Genomic DNA, 21,103 nt, shown 5'->3' with positions numbered 1-21,103 from the left:
CTGCCTGCTTTCCCCCCTAGTAACCATGAGTTTGTTTTCTACATCTGTGACTCTATTTGTTTGTAAATAAGTTCATTTGTACCATGTTTTAAGGTTCCACATATAAGCAGTAGCATATGATATTTGTCTTTGTCTGACTTACTTCACTCAGTGTGACAATCTCTAGGTGCATCCATGTTGCTGCAAATGGCATTATTTCATTCTTTTTTTAAAAATTTATTTATTTTTAGCTGTGTTGGGTCTTCGTTGGTATGCACAGGCTTTCTCTAGTTGTGGCGAGCGGGGACTACTCTTTGTTGTAGTGCGCTGGCTTCTCACTGCGGTGGCTTCTCTTGTTGCAGAGCACAGGCTCTAAGGTGCATGGGCTCAGTAACTGCAGCACGCAGGCTCAGTAGTTGTGGCTCCCGGGCTCTAGAGCACAGGCTCAGTTGTGGTGCACAGGCTAAGTTGATCCGCGGCATGTGGGATCATCCCGGATCAGGGCTCGAACCTGTGTCCCCTGCATTGGCAGGCAGATTCTTAACCACTGTGCCACCAGGGAAGCCCTATTTCATTCTTTTTTATGGCTGAGTAACATTCCATTGTATATATGTACCACAACTTTTTTATCCATTCCTCTGTCAATGGACATTTAGGTTGCTTCCTTGTCCAGGCTATTGTAAATTGTGCTGCAATGAACACTGGGGTGCATGTATTGTTTCAAATTATGGTTTTCTCTAGATATATGCCCAGGAGTGGGATTGCAGGGTCATATGGTAGGTCTATTTTTAGCTTTTTTCTTTTTTTTGGCTGCGTTGGGTCCTTTTTGCTGCATGCGGGCTTTCTGTAGTTGCGGCGAACAGGGGCCTCTCTTGTGGAGCACAGGCTCTAGGCACACGGGCTTCAGTAGTTGTGGCATACAGGCTCAGTAGTCGTGGCACGTGGGCTCTAGAGTGCAGGCTCAGTAGTTGTGGTGCATGGGCTTACTTGCTCCGCGGCATGTGGGATCTTCCTGGATCAGGGATTGAACCTTGTCCCCTGCATTTACAGGCAGATTCTTTACCACTGCGCCACCAGGGAAGTCCCTATTTTTAGTTTTTTAAGGAACCTCCGTACTGTTCTCCATAGTGACTGTACCAATTTACATTCCCACCAACAGTGTAGGAGGGTTCATTTTTCTTCACCCCCCCAAATCTGATTGTCTTAATCACTTTTAAATGTAGTAATGAGGTCATTGAATCAATTACTAGATTGAGAACAGAATTCTCTCTTCTAAGGCAAATGTCCTTCCGTCAAAGAACAAGAACTTCAAAATGAGTCAGTCCATTTGTTTTTGATAATTTAATTTATTTATTTGGCTGCGTTGGGTCTTTGTCACTGCACATGGGCTTTCTCTAGTTGCGGCGGGTGGGGGCCACTCTTCGTTGCGGTGCACTGGCCTCTCATTGCGGTGGCTTCTCTTGTTGAAGAGCACGGAGTCTAGGTGCTTGGGCTTCAGTAGTTGTGACGTGTGGGCGCAGTAGTTGTGGCTCACTGGCTCCAGAGTGCAGGCTCAGGAGTTGTGGTGCACGGGCCTAGTTGCTCCGTGGCACATGAGATCTTCCTGGACCAGGGATCGAACCCGTGTCCCCTGCATTGGCAGGCAGATTCCCAACCACTGCACCACCAGGGAAGTCCCCAGTCCAATTTTTTAACAGAATGTCAGAATGTATTCATAGCTGTATGCTCAATAATATACTGAAAATAAAGAACCTTTTTGTAGTCTGAAGATTTTATGGCCGTTCCTTTCACTTGGTAACTCAGCTGAAGCGTGCCAAAACCCATGATCAATCAGTATTTCATGAGACCTAAGTGGTGGGGTTTTTTTTGTTTTTTTGGCAAGAAAAGCACGTTTTGCGGGGATGTCCAGATATGTAGAGAATGATTGTTGCCAAGAGTTACTTAACAGAGATGATTGCTAAGGTGAGAAAGAGAATTGGGCTACTCTAAGCTAAAATGTATAAATTTACTGAAAAAAGATTTCTAGGCAGGCTATGTACTTCTTATCTTCTTGGAAGTCTATTGTTTTATATTGCAATGTCATTCACATACATAAAATTCACCCTTTTAACGTGTACAATTCAGTGGTTTTTAGTATATTCACAAGGTTGTATAACTCATCACTGTCTAATTCCAGAACATTTTCATTAGCCTCAAGAGAAACCCCAGGGAATTCCCTGGTGGTCCAGTGGTTACCACTCGGCGCTTTCACTGCTGGGGTCGGGTTCAATCCCTGATCACGGAACTAAGATCCTGCAAGCCATGCAGTGTGACCAAAAAAAGAAACCCCATACCCATTAGTACTCACTCCTCATTCCCATATCCCCCTCAGTCCCTGGTAACTACTAATCTACTTTCTGTTTGTATGGATTTGTCTATGCTGGACACTTCATATAGGTGGAATCACATAATATGTGATCTTCTGTGTCTGGCATCTTTCATTTAGCATACTTCTTTAAATATTTATTTATTTGACTGTGCCAGGTCTTAGTTGTGGCATGTGGGATCTTTAGTTGCAGCATGTGGGCTCTTAGTTGCAGCATGCAGGATCTAGTACCCTGACCAGGGATCAAACCTGGGCTCCCTGCACTTGGGAGCGCGGAGTCTTAACCACTGGACCGCCAGGGAAGTCCCAGCATACTGTTTTTAAGATTCATCCATGTTGTAGCACCTATGAGTATTTTATTCCTTTTTAAGGGGGAATAATATTCCATTGTATGGATATAGCACAGTTTATCCATTCATCAATTGATGGATATTTGAGTTTCACTTTTTGGCTACTATGAAATCATTTCATATGAATATCAGTACTGCTGTGAACATTCATGTACAAGTTTCTGTATGAACATATGTTTTCATTTTTCTGGGGTCTATACCTAGGAATGGAATTGCTGGGTCATATGGTCCTTAGTCTCTTTTTTTTTTTTTTTTTGCGGTACGCGGGCCTCTCACTGTTGTGGCCTCTCCCGTTGCGGAGCACAGGCTCCGGACGCGCAGGCTCAGCAGCCATGGCTCACGGGCCTAGCCGCTCCGCGGTATGTGGGATCTTCTCGGACCGGGGCACAAACCCGTGTCCCCTGCATCGGCAGGCAGACTCTCAACCACTGTGCCAGCAGGGAAGCCCTCCTTAGTCTCTTTTTAACCTTTGTTTCTTTGCCATCTCTCCAGGCTTTCTTCTTGTTGCCAGTCTCATACACTCCCACAGTGTTTTCTTTAGATTTTTAGAACATTTCACTTTCTTTAGTGATTAAAATGTGCATTTCAACCTCTTTCTGTATTGCCCCACTTGTTCATGTTATGATTTTTTAGGAAAAGTTTATGACTTTTCATACTGCGACCTCAAGTTTCTTTGAATTCAGTTCCAATGACATTTTTCAATAAACTTCAGCTACCCAAAGGGATGGCCAAACATTCCACTCTTTAGAGCTCATCATCATCATCTTGTGCCATTTCCAAAATCTTAAATTCACAACTTGCTTTCTTTGACAGTAACTTTTTCTCCTTTTTCACTCCCATTAAACTTACTCTTTGTGCCTATGATGAGCTCCATTTTCTCAGTGCCCCTGTATTTTCAGCTTATTAGTTAACTTGTCATAATTTGTCTTCTGATCTAGCTGGAACCATGGCAAACCATTTCAATTGTGCTTTCTCCATCACCCTTGATTTCTTAACTTTTTTGTTTAATCTCCTTGCACTACCACTTCTCTAAGTAGCTTACATACTGTCTATTTTCTCCATTCTTTTTTTTTTTTTTTTTTTGTGGTACACTGGCCTCTCACTGTTGTGGCCTCTCCCGCTGCGGAGCACAGGCTCCGGACGCGCAGGCTCAGCGGCCATGGCTCACGGGCCCAGCCGCTCCGTGGCATGTGGGATCCTCCCAGGCCGGAGCACGAACCCGTGTCCCCTGCATCGGCAGGCAGACTCTCAACCACTGCGCCACCAGGGAAGCCCCTATTTTCTCCATTCTTGAACCTGAGGATGCCAAGTCCTATGAAACAGAGTCAGTTGGTTTCACTGTAAATTCATGGTGTCCATGCTCAAGTGGGCACATTTTATTATTTCGTATTCCTTTCACATCAAAGTGTCTTCTTTCATAACTACCTATTTCAAGGAATTTCTGCTCACATATCCTTGAGCCTCAATCTCACCATTATCTTTTTTCCTGCAGAAATTTTTTTTAGAGAAGATCTAAGCCAGCTAATGTGTCTGTCCTACACTTTTCTGTTTTTCCTCTTTTCTAGAAACTTCTTCAAGGCTAAGTCCTTTTCATACTCTATCACCTTCTCTTCACTACCTGTCCTTGGTTTTTCATTAATTATTCCTTTTCTTGTCTCTTTAAAGCCCCTCTCTCTCTCTGTTCCTTTTCCCTACAAAGATTTTCTTGTTTAAAATTTCTTTTTAAAATAAACAATAACCCAATCACGCTTCTACATAATACTACCTCCTCTTCACCAAACATGTATCAATAGATGACTTTACCCAGGATGTGTAATTCTCTGCCTCCCCACCCCCACCCCACAGAAGATTGGAGTTTTATAGCAAACCATACTGTACAGACCTGGGGCCCAGGGGCTCAACCCGGCTGGGCCCCCCACTTGTCCCCTGCCAGGTTGCCTCCTCGCCATCCCCCCAAGTAGCCCCATCCTCAAGCCTTTCGAGATCCCCATGACACGCCCCCCCCAGCCTTTGATCTGCGCAGTCCCTTCCCCCATCCGCACACCTCCATTACCTGAGGTATGTGAATAGATCCCCCCTTCCCTACATGGTACAACCTGGTTCCCGTGGGAGGCCTGGGCTGACGGTCAGGACTGGGCCACCAGGGATGTGTAATTCTTGAATACCCTATGCCTCCTTTACAGTTGGCTTTCAAACTCAATTATTTTTGAAATTGTTTTCTCAAGCATTATCTAGTCACCAAATCCAGTTTTTTAGTTTTTATCCTTTTGGTTGCCTGTGGGATATAAACAGGTTATTTTAAACTTCAGGGCCTTTTGCTTAGAGGTACCTTTAAAATTCTTCTCACGCTTCAGGCCTAACAAACCCAGATTTGCCACTTTATAAAAGGGAATCTGCTTCTCATATAAAAGAAGTTCATCACATTCTATTATAGCCTATAGAGATAACTAAAAGGGGCATGGCTCCCTCCAACGTGGTCACACCTAAGGGTAGAGCTAATTACATCTTGCATTAACTGAAGAATTATATTCTTTCCATATCCAGGTCCCAGGTCTGGTCCTCATTATTACAGCTTCAGGAACTGGATTTTAAGCAGTTCGATCAAGGTGATCCGGCACTGGAAGATTAATTCATTCTAAGCAAACTCACAAAATCTTATTTATAAACCAGCATGTTTATTTCTTTGTATACAAGAAGGAATTAATACCTTAATATTGATAATGGGTATAAATACCTGCTATCCAGGACACTCTCCTAACTGGATCATGGTATTATAGATACCAAATAGAATTACAAAATGATTAGTTTTTATGATTTAACATGAAAATAACTGAGTGCTTAAGGCTTCCTTACTGCAGAGGTATGGCTGAAACCCCAAATTCCTTGAATATGAGGAAAGCCCTGTTTCTTGTGTGACTTCAGCATGTGCATGACTCTGACCTACCAGTCTTGCCTAATGATGGATTGAGTTGGTCTGTTAAATATCGCTGCCCCAGCTGCACCCTATTTGGCTGTCTGTCACATGCCAGTATTGCTCATGTCTTGCACCAATTTTTTTTTTTTTTTTTTTTGCGGTACACGGGCCTCTCACTGTTGCAACCTCTCCCGTTGCGGAGCACAGGCTCCGGACGCGCAGGCTCAGCGGCCATGGCTCACGGGCCCAGCCGCTCCACGGCATGTGGGATCTTCCCGGACCGGGGCACGAACCCGTGTCCCCTGCATCAGCAGGCGGACTCTCAACCACTGAGCCACCAGGGAAGCCCTTGCTCATGTCTTTTAGTTCCCCAACCGTCTTAGCCCTTTTCCTCTTATTTCATTCATGTCCTCTCTTCCCCTTCCGTTATCTCCAAGTATTTCCCTCACTTTCATTGCCCAGGCTGTCCTCCCCAGGGTCCCTTCTAACGCCAGTTCTGTCATCATTTACCTACTTTCACCTTTGCCTCGCCTACTTATCACCTCCTAGACTGTCACCCTCATCTCCTACCTGGCAGACTGACCCCACTGCCCAGACCGGAAAGGAAGCGTCGAATCGCCGTCAAGCCCGAACCTTCCCGGTTGAGGGGCTTCAGAGCCCACTCCCCGGCCCAGCCGAGGAGCTTGAAGAACCCTTCATCGCGCTCTTTGCACGGTCACCCCCTAACATTTTCACCCACTACAAAACCACCACCACTTTTAGCCTCCCCGTGAGCACCAGAATCGCCTGTTGTCCTCAGTCGCGAAGAGCGGTCTCCAGGTGAAGGCAGAAAGGTGCTTCCTTACTTGAGAAGGTAGGTGTGTGCTGATGCTGGCGTCTGCGCGTCAGTGATCAGAACCTGAGCCAAGCCCCAGGCGAACTGGATGGGTGGTTGGCGCTAAGCCAATCAGAGATCGCGATGACAGAACCCAGCCAATCAGAACACGGGAGGCTCGGCGCACTCGGGGGCGGGTCCGGACGGGTGAGGATCCGCCCCTTGCAGCTTGGTGGCCAACGCCTTGGCCCAGGGCTAGCTAGAGCCGAGCAGGTTCACGGACTCCAGAGACCGGGAGCTTTACGAGCTGGGAGGCGGTGCCCTAGCACCCCAGCTAACTTCCCTACAGGCCTTGGCCTTAACAGGTATTGGTGCCTGCCGTGGACGCATTTAGACTCCGGTCTTTTCTCACTGGAGACTTTGTGCCTATGGTTGGGGACAGAGTGAGGTCGTTGCCTTGACGACGACAGCATGCGGGCCGCGGTCCTCCTGAGTGTGAACTTGCGGTGGGTTGAGGCCAGTCTGCCTCCCTGCCTGCTTCACCTGGGAAGACTGTGTCTGCGGAAGAAATCGCGACAGCAGTAGAATTGCTAGTTTGCTAGTCAGCATCTTTTAGACCTGAGAACGAGATGCATTTTACCTCAATTTTATTTCCAAGTTGAAAACCTTTGGGTATTTCCACGCCAAAGGATTTAAAAGGAACAGTAAGTATAATACTTTTGAAAGCTTCTATTATCTCGTTCTTTTATCTATAAAAGATTTCAACCTGTCTTTAACAAAATAAAAAATAGCAATTTTTTATTATCTAAATTATTAGTATGAGAACCATATGCTTCCATGGCACATGTCCAGAACTACCACATTGCCAATTGGCCAGGTTTCCTTTTAGTTTGTATAACCCTCAACATTCCCAAGTAGAAGGCATGAGAAGTTATGGTTTATGAGTAACTGTTTCAGGAAACAAGAGGCTTTTTAAGCCTTGATACTTCTAAAGTATTTGTGGGAAGTGCCACTTGAAAAAACAGGTGTGTTCAATGTGTTGTGACCAAATGTGCAGTTGGTGGGAGAATACAATTGTAGTCAACGTGCAGAATGTTAGCTTGTGACATGCTTCAGAACCTCTTAGACATACTTAAGGTAATTTTAACTGTGTTCACTTTGCATTTCCAAATATTGAGGACACTAATTGCAAATGCTTTAAAATGATCCAGGTTATAGATTCCAGCTATTTTTGTCCTTGGTATGATAAGCCTAAAGTCTAGTCCTTAATAAAATATGCTGTTTTAGTGGAAGGAAAAAAAATTAAAGGAAAGAGAGAATTACATTGAGAATGTTTTTTCAAACACTGACATTTTATTTAAAAATAGTTAATAGAGGTTAAATGGAAGTTAAAATGTCAAATGTATAGAAAGTTAGTGTCAGAGACACTGTTCTGTAAACAGTTTATAGTAGAACCTACTATCAAAGCTGGTAGTAAAATAATGAAATAATTGGGTTGGTGTTGACTGGGATTTATTTATTTTCTCCCTCCCGAAGATCAGTCTTCTGACTTTCCATGTATATATACTGTATATATATATATAACTATATATATATAATCTATATAATAATTATATATATCCCCTAAATTGTCAAATGTAAACTGTTGAAAATGTATTGTATACATCGGATTATCACAATTTGCTAGAACAAAGAGGATATTTGTTTTGTCTTTGTCATCAGTGTACCAATAGGGAAGCAAGGAAAACATCACAATTCACAATCTGTGTAAATTAATTTTAGATTGTTGTAGGTACACTACTAATGTTATAGGTAAGAATTTTTTTTCTTACCAAGTTTTATGAATGAATGTTTTTATATTGTCAGGTTAAAAAAAAGTTCAACTGTGAATCATCATTTGAATGTATAGTTACCAATAGACTACTTTTTTCCCCAAAAAACTTTTAGAACCATGTTGGGATTAACAGAAATATTGTTTATTCTTTGCTTCTGGAATTTAATTTCAAAATCAGATTGTAAAAATAAATTTAACTTTGAAGTTGTAGTTTATTAGCTTTTATATTTCATGGCGATCAAAACTTATGAAGTAAAATCTAACCGTATCTGGGCTGAAAAGTTTCTTGCTATACCAAAATATGTAGTGGAATGATTGCTGGTCCTTCACCAATTATTAGTAACGTAAGAAAGATTTTGTTAGGATTGCCTTCATCCAGAAAATGTCACATAATGGGATGTAAAAGAATTCTAAACACAAAATTCAAATAATCATACTTATAGTGATTAATCATTAAAAAGATTTTTGAAATACTGTATTTGGTACACTAACATTTAATTATTAAAAATCTGCTTACATACTGTGATGTCATTGCTGTTATTTTATATGTTCAATATAGGAATTTAATTACTATGGTAATAAAAGTAAACAAAAATAGTTGATCAGAAGTTGTTAGTGTTACTTGGTAATATTTTTCCCAATAGACTAGAAAGCGCATAAAGATCCTCAACTTTGATCTTTTAGACCTGATGTAAAAAAATAAATTTTATCTTCACTGTAACCAAATTCCCTTGTGCCTTTTTTACCTTAAAGTGAAAAGGAATTGTGTTTTTCTAAAGTAAACTGTTACTGTTTTGTATAATAGTTCAAGTATTGCTTTATCTTAATTAAAAATATATTGAAATTTCATTAACATGACATTTAGTAATTTAAATTTGAAGTTAATGGCTTCAATTCCATTTGCTTTGTCTATTATGAAATGTATGTGAATATTTTGAAAACATAACTTAGATGCAGAAACATTACACAGGACAGCCATCGATGCAGTGTCTGCTCTAATATGGAAAACAGGTGTGGAAGAATTAATTTGGGAGGGTGAAGGAAATTAATATACTCATCATAATTAACTCTATGTTTTGGTTTCCACAGCAAGAAGAATTCCTACTGGTTTTTAATTAAAATGGAAAAATATGAGAACTTAGGATTGGTTGGAGAAGGGAGCTATGGAATGGTGATGAAGTGTAGGAATAAAGATAGTGGAAGAATTGTAGCCATCAAGAAGTTCTTAGAAAGTGATGATGACAAAATGGTTAAAAAAATTGCTATGCGAGAAATCAAGTTACTAAAGGTAAGTTATCACATATATTGAATTGAAAAAAAAATGAGTTGTTTCTTGAGTGACAGTAATTTTTTTAAAAAAATACTGTTTTTATATTTGTTTTATTTACATAACTTGGTTTAAAGTATAAATTTCTTCCTTTTTGGCAGTAAACAACAAGATTACATATACATATTCATTTATCTCATGAATATAAACATGATTTTAAAATTATTTGTTGCTTCTCTCTTATCTGCCTATCTATCTATCTATTTACCAACAACTGTGTTGGGGGTCTCTAAGACCACCCCAAGGTTTTGTTTGTTTGTTTTGTTTTGTTTTGTTTTGTTAATAAATTTATTTTATTTATTTATTTTTTTTGGCGGCATTGGATCTTCGTTGCTGTGCACAGGCTTTCTCTTGTTGTGGCGAGCGGGGGCTACTCTTCATCGCGGTGCGTGCTCTTCTCATGGCAGTGGCTTCTCTTGCTGTGGAGCACAGGCTCTAGGCGCGCGGGCTTCAGTAGTTGTGGCACGCAGGCTCAGTCGTTGTGGCTCACGGGCTCTAGAACACAGCCTCAGTAGTTGTGGTGCACGGGCTTAGTTGCTCTGCAACTGGCACGTGGGATCTTCCTGGACCAGGGCTCGAACCCATGTCCCCTGTGTCCTGTGGGGGCGTGAGCAGTGGTTGGCCAGGAGGGTGGGGTCGGGTTACAGGAGCACTTTCGACATCAAGAGCCTGGCCCTGGGACTTCCCTGGCGTCCAGTGGTTAAGACTGCGCTTCCACGCCGCCCACGCAGCCAGTCGAGCCGGGAGGTCTGAGCTGGCGGTACAGGCTGGCGGGCCACCCCAAGGTTTGATGATTCACTAGGAGGACTCACAGCACGCAGCAAACAGTTGTACTCTCTTACAGAGAAAAGATATAAAGGAAAATCAGCAAAGGGAAAAGGCACGTGGGGTGAATTCCAGGGGAAACCTGTCACTCTTCTTCCAGTGGATTAACACAGGATGCACTTACTTCCTCCAGCAGTTATGACAACACGTGTGAAATATTGTCTACCAAGGAAATTCATTAGAGACCCAGTGCCCAGAATTCTCCTGGGGCCTTATCACAGAGATACCCCCTGCCTGGCTCATAACAAAATCCCAGACTCTCGGAAGAAATGTGGGTATTCAGCATAAACCATATTGTTTGCACAGTGAGCCACTTTATCAGTTCTGGAAATGAAGGAACACTTCTGAAATCCAAGTACCCAGGTAGCGAACAAGGGCTCACTTTGCAAGCCAACTTTCTAGGGATAAAAGTCTCAGACCTGCTATGTTAACTACTTCCCACCACCAACCTCCCATCAGTCTAACCTGAAGTTTATCAATTTTATTTATCTTTAGAAAGAACCAATGTTTGGCTTTGTTGATCTTCCCTGTTGTGTATTTCTTTTCTATTTCATTAATTTTTGTTCTTTAGTATTTCATACCTTCTACTTATTTTGGGTTTATTTTACAGTTCTTTTTCCTAAACTTCTGAGTTATATGCTTACTTCTTTAATTTCTAGTTCTTTTTTTCTCATATATGCATTTAAGGTTATAACTTTCCTTCTAAGAACAGCTTGATATGTATCCTAGAAATTTTGATTAGCAGTTCAAAATATTTTCTAATTTTCCTTAATTGCCAAACATGTGGAAAATTTCTAGGTTTTTCTCCTTGGTTATTTACTTTTGACCCAATTGCCCTGTGATCTGAGTATACGCTATGTAAGATTTTATTCCTTCAAATAAATACCTAATATTTATCTTTTCCACTATTTATCAATTATTCCTGAGTTTCTTTCTTTTTTAAAAAAAAATTATTTACTTATTTTTGGCTGCGTTGGGTCTTTGTTGCTGCACGTGGGCTTTTCTCTAGTTGCGGCGAGCAGGGGCTACTCTTTGTTGCAGTGCGCAGGCCTCTCATTGCAGTGGCTTCTCTTGTTGCAGAGCATGGGCTCTAGGCGCACGGGCTTCAGTAGTTGTGGCTTGTGGGCTCTAGAGCGCAGGCTCATTACTTGTGGCACATGGGTTCAGTAGTTGTGGCTCATGGGCTCTAGAGCACAGGCTCAGTAGTTGTGGCGCACGGTCTTAGTTGCTCCACGGCATGTGGGATCTTCCCGGATCAGGGCTTGAACCCGTGTCCACTGCAATGGTAGGCGGATTCTTAACCACTGTGCCACCAGGGAAGCCCCTGCCATATTTTTACATATCCCTTGGATTCCTCTTACCCCTCTTAGGGATTAACTACCTTTACTAGTTAACACTGATCTACATTAAATTTTCCCTGTCCTGGCACAGGCACACTACCAGCCCAGGGCCTCCTCAGTAAGTTCAAAGTACTTGCTTAGAGTGTCTTGTTTTCTGTGTTCTTCATTATTATTTATATTGGATATTGTTTCTGGAAATTTATTTGTAGAAATGTTTTGAGGCTAAGATAGATAAAAGTTTTCTTCTTCCAGAAAGGATATTCAGTTGCTTCTGCCAGGTGCATGGGGATGCTCCCAGTCTAGTATATTAATCCAAATTCAAGGTACAGGTGATGTGAAGCCTGGACTGGTTCATTTCCGTTCATTTTCACTGGGGAAGGTTTAGTCCTTAGGGTCCCAGCTTAAACTGGAGGTGTTTTCTGAAAGACCCCACCTTTGCAAGGCATTTAGACTTGACTCTTCCTTCCGTCTTAGTCCCAAGAGGACACAAAAATCTAACCTCAGTTCCATATCTGTTACTTCATAGCAAAATCAGCTTTGAGTTCTGAGATTAATTCTCTGAGTTCTCCTGTTATTGATTTTGACCCAGTAATTCCTTGCTATCATCTTTGGTCTATTTCTATATGCTTAAGAAGATTTTCAGTCTTTGTTCTCTTCCCTTTTTGGTTTTTGAGCGTTCTACTCAGATATCCTCTAGCTCAGAGATTCTTTCATCAGCTGTGTCCAGTCTACCAATAAGCCAATCAAAGGCATTCTTATTTTGTTACAGTGCTTTTGTTTTTTTAATTTTTTTATTTTTTAATTTTTATTTATTTATTTGACTGCACTGGGTCTTAGCTGAGGCACGAGAGCTCTTAGTTGCCACATGCGGGCTCCTTAGTTGCGGCATGCAGGATCTAGTTCCCTGACCAGAGATCAAACCTGGGCCGCCTGCATTGGGAGCGCAGAATCTTAACCACTGGACCGCCAGGGAAGTCCCTGTTTTTTGTTTTTTTAATCTCCAGCATTTCTTTTGATTCTTTATTAGGATTTCCATCTCTCTGCTTACATTGCCCATCTGTTCTTGCATGCTGTCTACTTTACCCATTAGAGCCCTAAGCATATTAATCATAGTTGTTTTAAATTCTTGGTCTGATAATTCCTACACCCCTGCCATGTCTGCTTCTGATGATTTTTCTGTGTCTTCAAATAGTGGTTTTTGTCTTTTGGTATGCCTTGTAATTTTTTTCTTCAGAGCTGGGCATGATGCACCAGGTAAAAGGAAGTGCTGCAAATAGGCTTTTAGTAATGTGGTGGTGAGGTTGGAGGAAGGGAAGTGTTCTGTAGTGCCATGATTAGGTCTCAGTCTTTCAGTGAGCCTATGCTGCTAGCCTGTGAACTTTACAAGTGTTCTTCAGGTTTTTTGTCCCCTCCTTAGGTGAGATAGGATGGCTACAGTAGGCTGGAGTTGGCTATCTCCCTTCCTCAGCTGGTTAGGCTCTGCTTAACTAGTTCCCCCCAAGGGCAGGCCTTGTTAAGGACAGAGTGCGGTGGCATTTTTCCAAATGGTTCCTTTATTCCTCTCCCTGTGAAAGCTGAAGGAGATTCTTCTCTGAAATTTACTATCAGAACTTGGCTGAGCTCCTAGAAATAACATCTTACAGTGTTATGTGGATGCCCCTGTGACAGGGTTTCCCTGAAGTTTTTAACTCTCAGGCTTGGCCACATTGAGCTTCCGGTAACTTACCCATTGCAGTTCAGGTTTTCCTACCTTGGCATTGGCTCCCACAGAGCTTTGCCCTCGTGAGTCTCTGTTCCAGGAAGCAGAGACTCCCTGTGTTTGCTGGTTTGTCTCTCCAGTCTTGGAGCCGGTGGTTTGAGATGTCCTCATAAGAGATGAGATGTTCTCTCATCTCTTATGAATCCAAAAAGAGTTGTTGATTTTTTAGTCTACTCAGTTTTTTACTTGTTAGGATGGAGTGGAGACTTCCAAGCTCCTTACATGTGGAAAAGGAAACTGGAAGTCTACATACCTTTTATTATTTTATTATGTTTTAACTTCTTGGCCGCGAGGCTTGCAGAATCTTAGTTCCTCGACCAGGGATTGAACCTGGGCCCTCAGCAGTGAAAGTGTGGAGTCCTAACCACTGGACTGCCAGGGAATTCTCTACATACCTATTAAAATTTAAGTTTACTAGAAGTTTGTATGTGTGTGTGTGTGTACTTATAATAAAAAACCAAGTGAAACAATAGGCCATTAGACTAAGGTGGCTCTAATATCTTGGCACCCTGTGTAAACAAATCAAAGGAAACCTAAGTCAGACTCAATTCCTGTAAATGCTCAAGGTTAAGACATTGTAAGTTAAGCACAACCAGTCACAGTCAACTAGACTTTCCCAAGTAAAGCAACCACTTAAGCTGGAACCAACCAATCAAATAATTTACTTGTTTTGCTTCCATGTCTGCTCTATAAAAGCCTTTCCCTTAGCTTCTTTTTTTTTCTTTTTAAAATAAATTTATTTATTTTTGGCTGCGTTGGGTCTTCCTTGCTGCGCACGGGCTTTCTCTAGTTGTGGCGAGCGGGGGCTACTCTTCGTTGTGGCAGGCAGGGTTCTCATTGTGGTGGCTTCTCTTGTTGCGGAGCACAAGCTCTAGGTACGCGGGCTTCAGTTGTTGCAGCGCGAGGGCTCAGTAGTTGTGGCTTACAGGCTCTAGAGTGCAGGTTCAGTAATGGTGACACAGGGACTTAGTTGCTCTGCAGCATGTGGGAACTTCCTGGACCAGGGCTCAAAACCGTGTTCCCTGCATTGGCAGGTGGATTCTTAACCACTGTACCACCAGGGAAACCCTTTCCCTTAGCTTCTACCAGTAGAATGTTCCTAACTTCTTTCAGTATCGTGCTGCCCAGTTCAAATCAATGTTTGCTCAAATAAACTCTTGTCAATTTTAGCGTGTTTATCTTTAACACACCGATACAAATTTTATTTATCTACTTATTTTAATTTTTGAAAAGGTAACATATGAATATGCTATAAAATTAAAATGCATTTCCCTGCCACCTTTGTGTACCAGCTATTTAGTTATACCTTCCATAAGCAACTGTATCCATCAAAGGAATTCTGGTGTGTGTACATATATCAAACGTCAGCATATCCTACACACTGACCTGCATCTTGCCTTTTTTCCACTTAATGTAGCTTAGTGATTATTGCATACCCGTGGACATAAAACTGCCTTGTTCTTTTTTTTTTTTTTTTTTTTTTTGTGGTACGCAAGCATGTGGGATCTTCCTGGACCGGGGCACGGACTCGTGTCCCCTGCGTCGGCAGGCGGACTCTCAATCACTGCGCCACCAGGGAAGCCCTGACTTGTTCTTTTTAACTGCTGCATTTTATTTCATTGTATGGATATGCGTTAATTCACTTAATATATTTGGAAAGTGCTTTGTGATCCAACCTGGCATCTTTTGTTTTAATAGCTAAGTTTAGCCCATTTATAGTTATGATGTAACATAAGTTTGGTCTTAGTTTTCCTTTTTTTCCCCCTCTAGAGTCAGAATGGCTTAGTGGTTAAGAATAAGAAATCTAAATATTTTGTATGCAAGTCAGCTGCAGGTCTGGGTGTGTTTATAAGGCAGATGTTCTGGACATGAAGGAGGAACTAAACAAAACTGAAATCTTTTCAGGAAAAGACAGAGGCTACAATTCCTGGGTTCTAATCCTCCTCTACCAGTTATTGCTGTGTGACCTTGACCAAGTTACTTAACCTCTATGTGCTTTAGTTTCCTCATCTGTAAAACAGGATAATAATTGCAACTATTTTATAGGGTTTTTGTGCTTAAGGTAATGGAACATAGTAAGCACTGTGTAGGGGTTAGTTATTATTATTTATAATATTATGTATTTTATTACTACTTTAAAAATATTTTTCTATATAGTCTACTTTTTTAAAAAAATTTAGTTTTGGCTGTGTTGGGTCTTTGTTGCTGAGCGCAGGCTTTTTCTAGTTGTGGTGAGCGGGGGCTACTCTTCGTTGCCGTGCGCAGACTTCGCATTGCAGTGGCTTCTCTTGTTGTGGTGCACGGGCTCTAGGCACGTGGGCTTCAGTAGTTGTGGCACAAGGGGTCAGTAGTTGTGCCTCGTGGGTTCTAGAGCACAGGCTCAGTAGCTGTGGCACACGGACTTCGTTGCTCTGTGGCATGTAGGATCTTCCCGGACCAGGGCTCAAACCTGTGTCCCCTGAATTGGCAGGTGGATTCTTAACCACTCTGACACCAGGGAAGAAGTCCCTAATTACTTTTTAAACATTGGATGTGTTTCCTTTGGTAATTTGGAAAGGTTTTTTTTTTTCTTATAAATGAAAATCTTTATTTCTTATTTTAATCTACGATGATTTCCCTGAGTCTTCAGAAGATTAACTTTTACATAAAATATTAAATAGGAATTATAAATTATACTTTGTTGGAAAGGTTTTATTTTGTACTTTTTGTTACCTTTATAACTATAGAGTTATATAATATAGTTAATCCTTTGTAAAGTAATTATTATATTTCTGTTTCCTCCTCTCTCCCATTCATCCACCATCTGAAGAAGCTATCTTCTTTATCTTAGTGCTTACCATTAAACCTGTAAATATAATTCGACCTTATAATTAAACATTTCAAGTTAAAAGTATAATTCTGTCCCATTGACAAGGAAATCCACGTACATACTCTCTTTTTTTTTTCATACTCTCTTATTTTGTTTGCATCTTCTCTTCTTTCTCCTAAGTTTGTTGCTAGTATCATTTGTACATTGTTAGGTTTTAAATATTCACTTTCTATTTTGTAACTGTGATACCCACATTTGTATAACACTTAGTCCTGCACTAATGGATTTACTGCTCATGTTCAGAAAATTTTCTCTGCTGTCTTTTTCTTGAATGACAATTTTTTGGGGTATAAATATTCTTTCTTTCCTTGAGGATTTTGAGGATTGTATTCTAGTAGTTTCCTCCTCTTTAAAAAAGAGGCAACGGCGAATTTCCTGGCGATCCGGTGGTTAGGACTCTGTGGTTTCACTGACGAGGGCTCAGGTTCGATCCCTGCTCGGGTAACTAAGATCCCGCAAGCTGCGTGGTGTGGCCAAAAAAAAAAAAAAAAAAGAGGCAACATTTCCTGGTGAGTGTTCGTCTACCATTTGTGTTTCCTTCTCTTTTCTTATAGTATCTTTGAAGAGAGACTGGATCGGTTCCTTTTTGATTGTTTCTTATCTTGTAACAAAGTGAGCCCCTCCTGGACCAGCTATTTGTAGGAGGTTCATTTTCAGGAAAACCTGTGGTCTTGTTCCAGGCTAGCAGGAATCCACCATGGTTCACAACGATTTTCCTTACAACACAAGCCTGAGTGTGGGATTGACTTATGTTATCCTTACTTTCTCTGAAACTTGTAGTGCAGATTTGTTCATAATGAATTGTTTTGCCTTCCACTTGGCTTCACTGACAGATTGTTTCCAGCAAATGAGTTCCTATGTGATTATTCAGACGCCCTCTCCTCCTGTTCCCTGGTGCCATTCAGTTCTAGGGATGGTTTCACTGACAGTCTATGAACCCTGTTCTCATTACACCAAAGAAGGTTTTTTGTTTTTGTTTTGTTGTTTTTCTTTTCAGGGTATGTCACCAACTTTGGAAAACTCTGCTCTGCCAGCTTTGTAGCCACAGATGATCTCTTGGTATCTTCCTAGACTCCTGTTGGACTTCACAGTGCCACCTCGTTTGCTGTGGGTAGGGGTCATAAATCCTTCTTAGTTTCATCAAAGATGGAGCTACATTTCTTTTTCTCATTGGCTTTGTTGTATTCTCTGAGAGGAGAATAGAGCAGTATGGTCTTTTTGACTCTAATTTAAAAACCAGGGCTTCCCTGGTGGCGCAGTGGTTGAGAGTCCGCCTGCCGATGCAGGGGACACGGGTTCGTGTCCCGGTCCGGGAGGATCCCACGTGCCGTGGAACGGCTGGCGCCGTGAGCCGTGGCCGCTGGGCCTGCGCGTCCGGAGCCTGTGCTCCGCAATGGGAGAGGCCACAGCGGTGAGAGGCCCGCGTACCACAAAAAAAAAAACACCAAAATATAGTTTCACAATTTATACCGTTTATGCATTTTATTTATGTTTCTCTTATGCCAAGATCTCTTTTAGACTGTGACTAGTTACTAGTAATTTGATCTTGTAAAAACTATTTTGTATTTTTCTTTTTATAACAGCAACTGAGGCATGAAAATCTCGTGAATCTGTTGGAAGTGTGGAAGAAAAAAAAGCGATGGTACCTAGTCTTTGAATTTGTTGACCATACAGTTCTTGATGACTTGGAGCTCTTTCCAAATGGACTAGACTACCAACTAGCTCAAAAGTATTTGTTTCAGATTATCAGTGGAATTGGATTTTGTCACAGTCACAATGTAAGTGTTTAGTTTAAACAATTATTTAAAAAGTTGAAAATTTAGAAGAGTGTACAATGGACACCCATATACCTACCGCTGAATTCTGTACTTGTTAACACTTTGCTATATTTGTTTTATGACATATTTATTTATCTGTTCATCCATTTATCTACTTATTAATTGGTCTTATTTATGCATTTTTTTAAAGTAAGTTGCAGACTTCAACTCTAAATACTTCAGCTCTGCATGTCATTAACTAGAGTTTGCAGAGTTTTTTTTTTTGAGGTAACATTTACTGAGTGAAATGCACAAACTTTAAGTAATGAGTTTTGACAGATACATACATGTAAGAATCCATTTATTTGTTAGTTCAGATTCTCTTGCCTAGTTGTGAAATATGAAAATCCCTGCTATTACTCTGTTGTCTATCAGAACAATTTTATATCCTTTGAGAATCATATAAAAGCAATTCTAGGGGGCTTCCCTGGTGACGCAGTGGTTAAGAATCTACCTGCCAATGCAGGGGACACAGGTTCGTGCCCTGGTCCAGGAAGATCCCATATGCCGTGTAGCAACTAAGCCCACGTGCCACAACTACTGAGCCTGCGCTCTAGAGCCTGCGAGCCACAACTACTGAAGCCTGCGCTCTAGAGCCCATGCTCCGCAACAAAAGAAGCCACCACAATGAGAAGCCTGCGCACCACAACGAAGAGTAGCCCCCGCTCGCCGCAACTAGAGAAAGCCCGTGTGCAGCAACGAAGACCCAACGCAGTCAAAACTAACTAACTTAATTAATTAATTAATTTAAAAAAAAGAAAAGCAGTTCTAGGTAAAATGACACAAAGTATAAAGTAACTAACACAGTGATTCTGCCAGTTTTACAAAATATTTTAGATGACATTTTTTGTGTGATTATAAAAGTAACAAATGCTAATGATAGATGCGGGGCTGGCCCTGTGACCTTTACCACGGATGTCTAGGATGTAATAGAAATTGGTAGCTTATGCAAAATGCTCAGCAATGCCAATTAGGATGCTGGTCCTCTGAGTTTACAATAAATATATTTTTTAAAATTTCAAAATACAGTTTACTTATATTAGAGAACTAGGCCTCATAATTTGTTTTGCCCAGCTCTAGAATTTTTAACATTGTCTGCCAGTGTCCTGTTTTCTCCTTCCATAGTCTCTCTTTTAGAAATCATAACCAACTGACCTTGTTTTAGCCTTTTTACATTTATAATTGCTTGATGAGTGCCTCCAATCGGGTACTCAGAAATCCACTTAAAAGCCTATATGGCTAAAACTAAACTACTAATTATTCTTAATCAAACCTAACTTTTTCCAGACTTTTCTATTTTTGGTAATGGACCCACTGTTCTTTTAGTTTCCCAAGTTTAAGTAAAATATCTGAGATTACTTCCTAAATTCTGTTGATTCTTGATTTAAAATATTTCTACACTGCACCTCTTCCTTTCCATTCCTTTGAGCACCAGACTAGTTTAGGCCCTTATCACCTCCTAGTTGTCCCACTGCTCTTCTTCCCACTTCTAGTCCCCCTCTCTGCTTTACCGTGTTCATGGCCAACATCTTCTTTAAACACCTTGTTGGTCATGTCACTTCCATGGGTTCCCATGGCCCTGACACAAGCTCAGACTTCCCAGAGTGGTAGTTGAAGCAAAACCTAGTACATAACCTCTACTCCAGAAAAAACATTTCCCCAGCATCTCCTGATCTATTCCCATCTTCACTCTTCTGCTCTTTTTGTTACCCTCACTTGGATTGCCCTTTCATTTCTACATTTATCCAGGTCATACTAGTGTTAAAGACCTGTCTTAGAGCCCACCCTTTTCCACAAAAATTTTCCCTGACCAGCCCAGTCTTCAATGACAGCTTTACTCTCTTAGTCTTGAGAGCAGTCCTTATCAGAGCAATTGATTTGGTAATTAATAATATATGTTTCATCCAATATCTTTGATCGTTTAAATAAAATTTTAAGCATAAATGTTCTTTTTTTCCCAACTAGGTCCCAGGTTCTTTAAAGCCAGGAACAGTTTTATAGGCTTTTATTTGTACTTACTATAGGGACAAAAACAGTGCCCTGCATATGACAGGTGCTCAAAAATAATTAGTTTGCTTAACTTGATGTGCCAATATATTTCATACTCTGCTTTTTGTCTTAGATCATACACAGAGATATAAAGCCAGAGAATATATTAGTCTCCCAGTCTGGTGTTGTCAAGTTATGTGATTTTGGATTTGCGCGGACACTGGCAGCTCCTGGGGAGGTTTATACTGATTATGTGGCAACCCGATGGTACAGAGCTCCAGAACTATTGGTTGGTGATGTCAAGTATGGCAAGTAAGACATGAGCAAGGTGGGCGGTGGGGAGGGCAGATTTAACTCTCTTTTCTTGATAAAATGGAACGTGTTTTTAATATGATGAAAGATCCCTCTAACACGGAAAGGAAGTTTTCAGTTCAGAGAACTTTATAAAGTTATTTGTAAACATTTTTGGTGCTTCCCCTTTGAACATTCTTGTGAAACAAGTTGGTGTGAGTATAATTATTTTAAAGGTAGGGAAATCAAGGTAAGTGGTCTGTTTTTAATAGTAAGTTAGAAATAGGTATATTTCTCACTTGTAAAGAGAGGTAACATTGACCGGGTAAGTCTGACACTTGCAATGAGGCAAAGTAGCGTGGGCAAGGGTGAGGGTAGAAATGGAACTGAGTGAATAGTTTTAAAAACATAAATCGTCTTCATAAATGAATTCTTCAAAGAAGAAGGGATTGGAAGTTTTACTGATTTTGATAGAAATTGTTCTAAAATATTTTTTGCAATTTCTCTGTTTTCAGAGTACAGTTCATTTAATATTTTCTTAATTACTCTGAGCTCTCATTTTACCGCCATACTGTCACTTTTGTACCATGTTATAATTCCACTATGACCTTAAGCAATTTCAAGGTAGTT

The 21,103-nt window shown here is 41.0% G+C and overlaps 1 protein-coding gene across 12 annotated transcripts in view; it reads left to right on the top strand.

The window, feature by feature from the left end:
* The first annotated feature begins 6,646 nt into the window (after positions 1–6,646).
* CDKL2 (cyclin dependent kinase like 2) overlaps positions 6,647–21,103 on the top strand; it is a 35,624-nt gene continuing 21,167 nt past the window's right edge. For 7 of the 12 annotated variants that reach the window (XR_003428822.1, XR_003428823.1, XR_003428824.1 and 4 more), the window contains exons 1-4: positions 6,671–7,126; positions 9,346–9,544; positions 17,960–18,154; positions 20,316–20,494. Coding sequence is in view for 9 of the 12 variants with exons in the window: in XM_027087482.1 (XP_026943283.1) it covers positions 9,377–9,544; positions 17,960–18,154; positions 20,316–20,494 (542 nt within the window). In the remaining 3 variants the exon portion in view is untranslated. Of the gene's footprint in view, positions 7,127–9,345; positions 9,545–17,373; positions 17,488–17,959; positions 18,155–20,315; positions 20,495–21,103 lie in introns of those variants that run through there. The other 5 variants (XM_027087480.1, XM_027087476.1, XM_027087477.1 and 2 more) reach the window with 5 other exon arrangements.

This window comes from Aethalodelphis obliquidens, unplaced genomic scaffold (genome assembly GCF_003676395.1).
Source record: "Aethalodelphis obliquidens isolate GAN/ISIS:26980383/991018 unplaced genomic scaffold, ASM367639v1 scaffold59, whole genome shotgun sequence".
Lineage (NCBI taxonomy): Eukaryota > Metazoa > Chordata > Mammalia > Artiodactyla > Delphinidae > Aethalodelphis > Aethalodelphis obliquidens.
The sequence above is the reverse complement of the archived record's forward strand: the minus strand, read 5'-3'. Positions and strand labels throughout refer to the sequence as shown.